This window comes from Mugil cephalus, chromosome 21 (genome assembly GCF_022458985.1).
Source record: "Mugil cephalus isolate CIBA_MC_2020 chromosome 21, CIBA_Mcephalus_1.1, whole genome shotgun sequence".
Taxonomy (NCBI): domain Eukaryota; kingdom Metazoa; phylum Chordata; class Actinopteri; order Mugiliformes; family Mugilidae; genus Mugil; species Mugil cephalus.
Window position 1 is genome coordinate 9,865,214 of NC_061790.1, and position 11,721 is coordinate 9,876,934.

General features: G+C 40.2%; 2 protein-coding genes across 5 annotated transcripts; both read left to right on the forward strand.

The window, feature by feature from the left end:
* Positions 1-457: 457 nt before the first annotated feature.
* On the forward strand, positions 458-4,786 carry LOC124998679 (adenosine 5'-monophosphoramidase HINT3-like). The gene is made up of 5 exons (XM_047573139.1): positions 458-645; positions 1,898-2,015; positions 2,371-2,440; positions 3,152-3,278; positions 3,490-4,786. Exons 1-5 carry the CDS (start codon positions 481-483, stop codon positions 3,556-3,558), a joined length of 549 nt encoding a protein of 182 aa, XP_047429095.1. The 5' UTR covers positions 458-480; the 3' UTR covers positions 3,559-4,786.
* Positions 4,787-6,868: 2,082 nt separating this feature from the next.
* On the forward strand, positions 6,869-11,509 carry LOC124999136 (adenosine 5'-monophosphoramidase HINT3-like). 4 transcript variants are annotated; one of them, XR_007111155.1, is made up of 7 exons: positions 6,882-7,599; positions 7,673-7,790; positions 8,368-8,437; positions 8,514-8,640; positions 9,088-9,180; positions 9,839-9,913; positions 10,650-11,509. XR_007111155.1 is itself a non-coding variant. In XM_047573914.1 (6 exons), exons 1-5 carry the CDS (start codon positions 7,513-7,515, stop codon positions 9,133-9,135), a joined length of 450 nt encoding a protein of 149 aa, XP_047429870.1. In that variant the 5' UTR covers positions 6,882-7,512; the 3' UTR covers positions 9,136-9,180; positions 10,650-11,504. The 4 variants fall into 4 exon arrangements, 3 of the variants coding, with proteins under 3 accessions (XP_047429871.1, XP_047429870.1, XP_047429869.1); XM_047573914.1 differs by lacking the exon at positions 9,839-9,913 and having other exon boundaries at positions 10,650-11,504; XM_047573915.1 differs by lacking the exons at positions 9,839-9,913; positions 10,650-11,509 and having other exon boundaries at positions 6,869-7,599; positions 8,583-8,640; positions 9,088-9,519.
* The last annotated feature ends 212 nt before the right edge of the window (positions 11,510-11,721 follow it).

The following is an 11,721-nucleotide window of genomic DNA, read 5'->3' on the forward strand; positions in this document are numbered from 1 at the left end:
AGCGGAACATAGCTTTGCAGTTGTAAATGTAAGTTCCTAATTTAGGCTGGAGTCAGGTTACAATTGCCCTCAATGTGTATTACAACAACACATCTAAACCTCCATATGGTTTGGTTTAGCACAAAGTGTGTTGACGGTCCGTGGATTACACTGTGTGGATTGTTTCTGAAAACCTAAAATGAAAAGTGTCTGCACAGCAGGACCTGCCATATGAGACGATATAATTTCAAATATTAAATATATATATATTATTTCATCTAGTATAAGTTTTTTTTTTATTTATTTATTTATTTTTTAATTTATGCATGTGAAGTCAGTAGAAGAAACATATACCTTCCTATTTTTAACGTTTGTTGTGGGCCACTCATAAAAGCACGGAGTAATCTCTCTCCGCATAAATACCGTAGACGATCTTCGGCAGGAAAGACAACTCGGTGACGCAAAGCCGGCAGTGACAAAATTCCAGCCCGAAACTCTGAAATGCTGACTTCTGAGTGCAGAAGGACCACACCATTACACCTTTGGGTAGACTCGATGGAACAAACGGCGACACACAATTCGGACCCAGATAAAAATGAAGTTAAAACCTGTATCTTCTGTTTAATAGCGAACAATCGAGACGAAGAAACGAAAATCCTCAAACAGGTAAGTTAAATTCAAGATAAAGATCTCTGGAACAGATACAATTGTTAGGGAATAAACACTAGCCTACCACACAAGGCGTATGTACATATTACTGTAAGAGCCTAAAGGTTACAGACACATGCTGCGCCTTTCATCAGCTGAAGACACCTGGTATCTATCTAAATGGTATTTTTAGAATATCAGATGGCAATAACCCATATTTCAAACAACACAGAGACAACTTCTCATCATATGGAAACAGTTTGCAAATATTTCATGTAAATTGTTCGAATTTTTTTAGTAACCATTTAAGTGACTTTATTTGAGGTAAAAGCTTCCGCTAAGGTGAAACAAAGGATCCAAATCCTGATGTTTTTGGTTCAGTTGAGACGCTGGTTTAAAAAAGGACCAGAGGAAAGACTCCAGCAGCACTTGTAGTGTATGACTGTCTAATGAAGTTGTTCCATGCACTACAAGTGCTGCTGGAGTCATTTCTTTTCCTCCACCGTGGTAGTGGGTGAATTTACACCAAATATTAAAAAGAAAAAATTTTATCTAAATGAAAAGAGGAACATACGAGACAGAAATGAGTGCTGCTAAATGGACGAAAGAAAGGAAACCAAACAAAACCTCACACGACTCATACAAAGTTCTTCCAGTAAAACAACCCAAAGCATCTTTGCTCCCGACCCAAGCAAAGCAGCGGCTGCTAGCAACCCCTGCTCCGAATGAAATCCAAAAAAAAATAAAAAATGGTAGTGGGTGAAAGGGGTGAAGTCGCCAGGTAATTTACTGGCAAACTCCTACAGAATACAAAATACACCAGGGAATACCCAGAGTGGCAGAGACACGGATTCACAAAACCACAGGTAACCACAAACAACTGCCGAAGAAACACTAGGGAAGTGATTACAAAAAAATGCAGAGGAAAACTGCTTACGTTTGTTCAGATTCAGATTACCTTATTAGTCCCAGACAGGTGAATTCCTTTGTCTTCCTTTTATTTACCAGAGGGAATAAACTCACATCTCACGGTTTAGATCAGAGTTTGTTAAACCTGCTTTTGGGATTTTAGTCCGACATGACACACACAAAAACAAATCACTGTCGACTTTACATACACAGCTGCACCACCAACACATCCTTAATTATATGTTTTACACTCTGTATTGACTACTACTACTACGTACAGACTTTCAGCAAAGCTTCATCCACAGTTTCCTAAGTTTCCACGCGTGTCGTCTTCTCTGACATGTCCCTCCCCCACACACAGAATGAACACGTGGTGTGTTTCAGAGACATTTACCCCGCTGCTCCTCACCATTACCTGGTTGTACCCAGACAGCACATAACCAACTGCCACTCACTGCACAGAGGACACATCGACCTCGGTCAGTTAAAAATCTATACCAGCTTCTGCTAACTGAGGCAACTTCCTGCAGCTTGCACCACTGACTTTTGCTACAATGTGCTCCAAGTTACGTCCTTTATACTTACCTCTTACCTGACTTACAGTAGCATACTAGAAGCAGACTTTACTATTGGCTCTGACTGTCTGCCACTGTTTCCTATTTCATGTCTGAATGTAGGCCACTGGGTTGGGCTGCTACTGGCACTTACTCACTTCCTCCACTGTGGCTTCTTCAGCCGTTTCCAATGTGTAAAACTACAACCGGGCTGCTTGTGAAGGAACATTTTATTGTCATCTTATCTCTACTAACCAGTAACATGTCATGTACCCAACAGTTGAACAGATGGTTGAGCTGGGTAAAGCTACCCTTATTGACCAAGGAATCACTGACATGACAGACATAAGGTGGGTGTCTCTGTGTGTTTTAGCGTTTAAAGTTAATTGTCTAACATTCCCCAAGAGACCATTACCGATCGCGACCACTCTCATAACACATAAGACATGGTCAATTATGCAAAGAAAAAAAAGGTAACGGCTCTGTATAACTTCAGGTTTCATTTTTTGGCTGACCGTTACAATATCAATAAAAATACAGATTTGTCTTCTTAATAATTATGTTTTTACTTGTTTTCCAAAAACGATCAAATATGACTTATTATTATATTATAATATGACAATTATGCTATTGGGCTAATGATTTGTTACCTGCGCACCCAAGGGGTGTAAGTTCTGGGCCAAAAGAGAAAAATATTAATAAAGCAGGACAGTAAAAATATTACAGATTACAATATGTGCTGTACAAAAAGGAACTTCTTATACTGAAAAAAAAGCAATATATTCATTTGTTCTGGGAAAAACTCTTGACAAAGTCATGCTGATTGTTCATAATTGCCTCCAGTCATTGTGCTAAGCTAAACTGACCAGCTGCTTCTAATCTCAGTTCCTAAAATGTTTGTTGTTGTTTTCCTTTTATTAATTACAAAGGGCTGATTCTTTGAAATGTGTGGCACACTTCATGCTCAGAACTAATGTAAAGGATGCGACACGCAGCAAGGAGTGGAGACAGGAACTCTCTGTGTTTGTGCTCATTTTAACGATGATGCGTTTGCTCCACAGTTTGGGCTTCCACCAACCTCCCTACACTTCAGTAGATCACCTCCACCTCCACGTGCTCGCTCCAGCCAGCAAGATCTCAGAGTATATGGAGTATAAATTCCACCCAGGGTCCTACAGGTTTCTTACTGTGAGTGTTGAAGTCACACTTCTGTTTTATCAAATGTGGTGGTTTGCTTTGTATGAGGATGCCTACTGTCTTGCTTTCATAAGTTGCTGCACAAAAAATTAAGACCACAAATGGCATTAGACACTGTGTACTGGGGAAGCAGGTATAGAGACTTTAGTGTTTGTATTCTCTTGATTTCGGCGCCTTCAAATTAATGCTTTTCTCTTTACAGGTAGAACGTTTACGGAAACAGCTACAGCACATCTGCAGTCCACTGTCATCATGTTGCATAAAGGTGTAATGGGCAGTAAGTTAATACTGTCATTATGTATGACAGGCCAGTTTATTCCGTTTCTGAACTGAAAAGAAGAACAACAAACATGTCAGAGGGTGCTGAAATTGTGCATCTGTCATTTGTGAGATGTGAACAAGTGAAGCAGTGACACCATAACATCTGAAACTTTATTTATTCAACATAACACTGAGATGTGACTGGGATCCAATGAGTTTTTTTTTAACAGAGTATTTATTATGTATTTATTCACAAGTACGAATGAATGTACATTGACGAAGTGTGAAACTGAATTTGATTTTTACGGCTGGTATGGAGGGTATGCATTGACGTCACTGCCGCCCGGAGCCACGCCCCCTGAGTGCAGAAACACGGTGAAACGTACCAGTAAATACAGCGAAACCGGGACAAAATATGGAATATCAGATCAAATTATGGACAACGGGACTCGACAACGAACTAGTATGGGTTTGGAAAAGTGGATTAGCCTCAGTTTCAGGTTGTTTAAGTTAGTTTTAGGTCGTTTCAGTTATGATAAATGTAGCTAAATAAGAGATGCTAACGCTAGGAGTATAGTTAGCCATACAACACTGTAGCGTCCGACCCATTCACTATATATACTAGGTCCGACCGGACGTTAAAGGGATGACGAGGAGTGATCGCAAATATTTAGTTTATAGTTTATTAGTATATTATTAATTGTTGTATGAGCTGTAAAAGTTACTGTCGGTCGCAACTACGCAAAAAATGATATGACAGCCCTCCAGGGTGTGACTTAAGAAGTAGTTTAAGGTATGACCTCATCAGAAAAATACAGCTTAAATTAGTAGGCGACAACCTGACAGTAAATGTGAACCACAACACCAGGTTTCTGTACCTAGATTCCAGTAGTTTCTTGTAATGCAGCGATCCATTTACTTCTCTTTTTATCTGTAAAAAAAAATCTCTGACTGCTTCTCAAATCTGTTGGTACAGTCAATCGCACATCTCCTCGTCGTTTTTTTAGATTAATTTTACAATTTAGACGCTATTAAAGCCACTGCTTCAAACTAATGCCTCCAATCTCCGTGTTCAGCTGTTAATTTTTGACACTCAATGGGTGTAACCACGGAGACTTCGCTAGCTGTGACGTCACACGCATACCCTGTAAAGACAACGGGCTGACTCCACTGAACACGTCAGTGCTGTGTATAATCACATAAATCTATAAATTAAATTAAATATTTATTCAAAGATATTTCCTGAAGTCTTCACCTTTATTTGATGTCATTGTCTAGAGATGCAGGTGATGTGGAGAGATCTCCACCATCTGTAAGGTTTGTGCAGTTATTGTTTTCAGATTAAAGTTTACTTGAATTTAAGGACAGGTTTGGGTTTTCTCTTCTGCAGGCAAGCAGGAAATCAATTGTGGTAATGATTAATAATGTCTGAGAGATTATGAATTGTGTGGTGGCTTTAAATGAGGCAGGTAAGGCATGAAATAGACAAATTCATGATTCACTAAACTATTTCTCAATACTTTTTAATGCGACAGAGTGAAACACAGAGAAACCTTAATATCCTGGTTTAAATGTTTAAACCAGAATCATTTGTATAAAACTTCAACTTGACGTTGTGTCAGTTCACTTTGTGACATCATGATTAAGACAGATTAGAGCTTTACGTCTGCACTTTAATTCATGTGATACTTCAGCACTAATAAACACTCTCACTGAGGCTCATGGGGGGCGGTAGAGGGATAGAATTAGGGGGATATAGAGAGGGTGGGGTGAGGAGGAGTTAGGGTTCAGCGTCACTGGTCTGTGGTAGTTTTCTCCAGAAGCTGCATTTCTTGTCTGTTTTGGTGTCCTGCGGTGGCCTCATCCTCTTCAATGCTGCTGTTTTGCATGTTTTCTTGCGTGAAGCCCTTCTTCTTCTCCTCCTTTGTTTTCTTCTTGTTTTGAAGGGCAAGCTCTTGAAGACGGATGTTTTCAAGAGTCTTCTTCAGAGCTTCTTCTTTCTCTAGCCAAATCTTCTCCATCTCTTCCAGTCTTGTCTTTGAGCTCTCCTGTCTCTCAGCCAGCTCCTTCTTGAACTCCTCCTCCAGAGCCTGGCACTTGTTGATGCTCTGGTCCAGATCAGCTTGTTTGAGGCTGAGCTCACATGAAAAAGTCAAATGGTCACTTCTTACAGTGTTGATCAAGTTGTCTTTCTCAGCGATCTCTTTGTCACTAATTCATCTAGGAGTGAAGAGATTTCCTCTTGTCTCTTTATCTTCTGCTGCTCGTCTACCTACCTACCTACCAACCAACCAACCAGGCAGCAATTGTTGATTTCCGGCTGCATGTTTGTTTTCTTCTGTTCGTTAGCAAGATCTGCCATGGAGTCCAATGCAGAGGACATCGTCCGAAGGTCCTTCTTAGCAAAATGAAGTTCTTCTCTGATCATGCGCACATCTGAGCCGTGACTCGTGTGTGCAGTTTGTGTGTCACGCCATGGCCTGGGATGCTGGTGTGCACGAGGCTGTGCTCTGCGTGATCTCCGATGTGAGTGCATATCTGAGCTGGGGGGCACTCCTGTAGATTGCATGTTATGCTGGTGCTGGTGATGTTGGGGGCCGTGATCCTGTGCTCTGCACGTTCCCTGATGTGAGTGCATATCTGATCAGGATGTCATCAGTTGTAGGAAAATGTAGTTGACAGTTATGCCCTGTAGGTGGCAATCGTTGTCTGTGATTTACGATGCAAGTGGAGGTTCAGTGTCTTGCTCAAGGACCCTTATGGTTAGGTAGCCCGAGGAGCTGCAATAATGGCATAATTTGCCTAAGAATTACATCATTTGTCTTTTAGTGCAACCAACATCTTTACATCTTCAGTCACTTTTTAAATTTCATATGACCAGACAGGACTTACTTTATGCCAGTGAATAATTTGGGAAAGCACAATCTGAAGAACTGAGGCAGGAAATGGTTCAAGGCTTTTCAAGCATAGACCAGTCAGGGCTTTTCTCTGTTTTGTGCATTTTATTTAACTGAGTAAAGACGTTATTTCCAAAAAAGAAAACTCCAAGTGTAGTTATTATTGCCAGCGTGATAGTGTAATATTTTGATTTATTGGACTCCAGAAATAAAATATTGATCCAGAAGATAAAGGAATGATCATACGATCATTGCATAGTGTCTGGGCAGTACTACCAATGATTTACAGTGGCTTTTTCTTCTATACTATGAATTGATATTAAAGTGGAGGTAAGTATGACATTTGTTGTGACTGTGAGTGCATGTTGCAACGGCTTCCTAATCTGAAAATGCACAGTAAATTTGGTTGTGTAAATTCTTTTGAGGATTCACTTTATTCAATCTTAGTTATTATTCAGTCGCATTGTAAGTGTGTCTGAGAGTGAAGCCCCCTACCACCACCACACAAACATAATGTTCACATTTGTATTCAACGTTGATAATAAATCCATGAAACATTAAAAATATATTTAGTAATTAGTGTAGGTAGTGGAGTAAGTACGGCATATGACTGCCGGCATATTTCTGGGCATGAGTGGTGATTAACTTTTTATTGTTATTATTAAAGAATTAAAGAATGTTTTACAACAAATGGGCATCAGTTTGCAGTAGCAGCAAGAATGATAAATAATACAAAATAACAAAAATAAAAAATAAATTAACTTCACCAGGATTAATCAATATACAACATACGAAACTCAAACAGCCTTTATGTACTTCTACTATACAATCTCTTTGAAAATAAAAGAACATTTTAAAGTCATTTTTAAGGATCAAGTGGCGATTAATTAACTTCTGCTTTGGAGATCCTGCGTGGAGTTGAGGTATGGTTCGATTAGCTCTGTTTTCCTTTGGTTTTCCTGCGGCTTCACTGCAGACACGCCCAGACAATGTTATCGGAATTTACACAACAAGACAATACCGAGTAACATTGTTGTTTATCAGAGACACTACTTTTAAATTCATAAATGGGGACTCAAGACGCTTCCGGGGACGAAGACTGTCTTTTCTGCCAAATAGCAAACAACCAGAGTGAGGCAGAAATCCTGCTCAGTGTAAGTAGAGCTCATTCATCCATGGCCCCATAGTTCAACAACAGTAATTTCCCGATTCTCCCTCCGTGTACAGGACGATGAGTTGGTGTGTTTTCGTGACATGAAACCTGGTGCCGTACATCATTACCTCGTTGTTCCCAGGAGGCATATCGACAACTGCAAAACTCTCCAGAGGGACAACGTATCTCTGGGTGAGGTTTTTTATTTGTTTCTGTGTCGGTTTCCGTGCCAATGTCCACTACAAGCCTCGTTCAGCGATTCAGTGAGCAGTGTTCGATTACCCATCCTGCCCTGTCACAGTATTTGTCTTGACATAGACGTGAGATAATAGTCAGCTGATGAGCAGTAACTTTTGTAAAGTCCGATATAACCACAAGTTAAAGATGAGCTACTGAATTCATTTGTTCGTTATTTTATTGACTCACAAGAGTTTTGTGTAAGTCTTTCTACTTGAGTGAGCTTGGTCTTATACCTATCAAAAAACGGTTTAATTTATTTATTATCAATCATCTCCAGTAGAGCCAGAACGTGAAGTCACTGCACTATAAAGTAATTAATAATGTCTGAAGAAATCATGACTCACACATCTCATAAATCGGAGTCTGTGTGTAATCTGCCATGACTCAGTATCATTCATAAAATATGTGTCGTTGTTCAAATACTCTGAAGATGAAAAAGTCTTTCAAGTTGTTTGTTAACTTGCATATTTCATGCTGTGTGTTTTGGCTGTGCCAATGCGCCATGTTGACAAGATTGGTTATGTGATAGTGGAACGGATGGAAGAAATGGGAAGGAGTATACTTCAGAAGAACCAAGTCTGCGACTTAGATGACATCAGGTACCTGAAGCCCCAGTGATTATTATTATTATTTTTTTACAATTAGTGTCTTCAGACTCACTCTGAATTTGCTTAGGATGGGGTTTCACCTGCCTCCATTCTCATCTGTTCCCCACCTCCACCTCCACGCTCTGGCCCCGGCCAGTAAGATGAACATGAGGTCGCAGCTTCGCTACGGGCCGCAGTCTCACTGGTTTATCACGGTGAGTCACGGTTGGATTGGGCCACCATCAATTAAGAGTTCATTTTTTTGGTGGTCCGTAATGATAGGTTAATTGCATGTTGTTCATTTATAAAACAAAGTTATTAACAAAAAACAGTGGATTTACAAAAAGCAATACTAAAATGTAATGGTCTGGATTTACATTTCTACTTCTCCGTCAGTGTCCACACAATAACAAAATTCAGTTGCCTTTAAGCTTTAAATTAAAGGCAGTGGCCAAACAGAAAATGCACATTACTTCTTAACACTATCTTATCGACTGACTTCTGCAACCATTTAAATCTGTTGAAGTGATCAAGAGGCACACTTTCTCTTCCATCTCATATCTTGTATCTGTCGCGTGCACTGTTAATGGTTCAAAATAAAGATTATAAGAGTGTGAAATGTTGTGAAAGCTATCCATGCTCCTCGTTCTGCTCTGTTGCAGGTAGACAAAGTGCTTTCTCAGCTGAAGACTGGCGGCAAAGTCAAATGAGCAGAAGTGTCTGAAAATGCAACAATCGTGTTTTCTATTGAGAAGGTACTAGTTGTCATTCCGTATTGAAAATTTAAATCAGATCTCCAACTAAGCTGACGTTTCTGTGTTAGTCTGTCAGAATGGTCTATGTCCATCCGCGCTGCTGATTCAGTTGTGGAGAATAGTGATAAACTATCACTAGCACGTGTTTTGGAAATTGTACTTTGCACATTTGCCTACAAACCTCACAAACAAGCCATGTTATTTTATTTATATACTTGTTTAAAATGGATCAATCCGAACTGCTGCTATATCTTTTGTATGTATTGTTACATATTGTGTTGTAACTGATGCACTGGCATGCATTAATATGATATTAATAAAACATAATGAGAATAATAAGATCGTCTCTGACAAAGTCTTGAAGGTTTCTTGGCCCTTTCTCCCACTTCACAAACACACACTCAAGTGTGTGCCATTTCTGTTTACTTTAATAATCGCGGGGGACAATGGCTCCTAATGTACGTCTTTGTTTCTCTGCCAGCACCTACACACAAATGTCTGAACAACACTCTTTGGAGGAAAAACACAGAATTCATTATGCAAGCACAAAAAAAAAGCCCAAACATTAGATTACCATGAGAATACTGGGGGTCCTAATGGGCCTGAATACAGCAAACAATGACACAAAGGCTCCTTTGATTTGATTATTTCATTACAGGCCAAGATTCCACTAGCGCTTTTGAGATTGCGTTAACTGGAAGCGTGTGCCCGTGGGCTCATGGATACGTGGAGGGTTTGTTGGCATGTTTTTGTTTGTCTTCCAGATTTGGCCAAATCTGTAATTTTCTGCTCAGTAAGGTGTCAGTGTTAAGCCCCATTCAGATCACAGAACTGGCAGCTAGCTGTTTGCTTTCATTAAAACTCATCAGAGACACAATTTGCCACAATTATGATAATCTTATAAGCGTTGCGCATTTAGCTTCGCCATAAAGATGACGCCACATCAACAGCATTTTCTACAGTTGATACTATACAGCGGTCCTTAAAATATTTCCTTTAAGAATATTTTTTGGCAGCAACCAATAAAAGATTTGGAGAACAACACGTTTTTTTTTTATGATGCATGGCCTTTTATATGCATGCACAGCACTAACTGTCAATTCTATTGTGTGCCACTTGATGTCAGTAGTGTAACTGCAACACTGACAATAGTGGGTTTTATAGAGAGCCGACATGCATCACCTGACCTCATACAGTCAATTACCCTCCTTTAAATATGATAAAGAGAGAACTGTCGGATAACTGAGCATGCATGACGGTGCATATGCCACTGGCTATTTTTCTCCACCCCTCGATATTGGCGTGTCACCGCAATCCCACAGTGTGATTTGGTCTTCACAACTCTTCACACATTCACTGACATAGCTATGAGGCAAATCTCGAATTACATATTCATTGTAACTGAGACGAGACCACAATGTGGGCTAAATATGATTGACTGCTGTCTTTGATGTCTTTGTTAACAACAGGGAGACAGTCGTGCACAGTTTGTGCACATTGGAGTGAGTCATTGTTTGATGTCGACGTCTCAAGATGAGTCGCAGTCCCGATGAAGATGCTGGTGCTGATAGTGAGGCCGGCCACCATGTTAAGAACGATAATCCTTTGGCCGGAGGATTTGGGAAAAAGGTGGGAGCGAAGAGGTGATGAAAGGAGCATCCGGAAATACAAGCAGTGGTTGGCTGAAAGCAGGATCTGACAGAGACTTTTATGAGCCTTTCACAATGTGGCATTATGTAAATAGCATAGAGGTCGAATGTGCAAGTGGTTGTTTTTGCAACTCCATCAGAAAAAAAAAAATTGCATTCTATTGATCAACTGTGCATATTAAATAAACCTGTAACACAGACAAAATAATCACCAACCACTAGCCAACTATATGCAGCCATCAGCAGATTGTGCTAAAGGGGCAACCTTATTATGACTAGATCAAAGTGTCTTCTTTAGTTTCACATACTGCACACGCCGTGAATCGTTTTATGTTTCTGTCATAATGCATCACTGGTGAGAAATACAGATGACTAAAAAAGCAAATGTATTCAAGGCCTTCATGTCATCGAGAATTTTTTGAGTGTCCAAAACTGTAACGCCCGTCATCAACACTTCATGTCAGACCTACTAAATTCATCCAACTTTAATCTAAACCTTCACAACTTGTTAGCATGCTCCCCTCTGACACGTCAACACCCTGCACGCGCCACAAGTGACAGAACTGTGAACTGACAGACGAGAGGGGAGTTCATGCATGATGCGTGTTCTACAGGTAAAAATTTTAATTTATTTAACAGATGCAGGGGCACAGCTGAAATAAAACTCCCCGTCAGGCCGGTGAGTCACTGCGGGGGCAGGATGGTACAGGTCAGGGTGGCTCCTGACCACAAGCTGCATAAATCTTTCAGAAGCACCTGTTTATAGCACGGCTGCAGTCTAACCCTTCTTTTACCAGATGCTCCAGCCTGGAGGATTTTAACAAGAGGTGAATTACATGCACTGTGTCAGTAGAATTAATGAGTTTTGCAGCCCTCTGCTGATAAGATGACA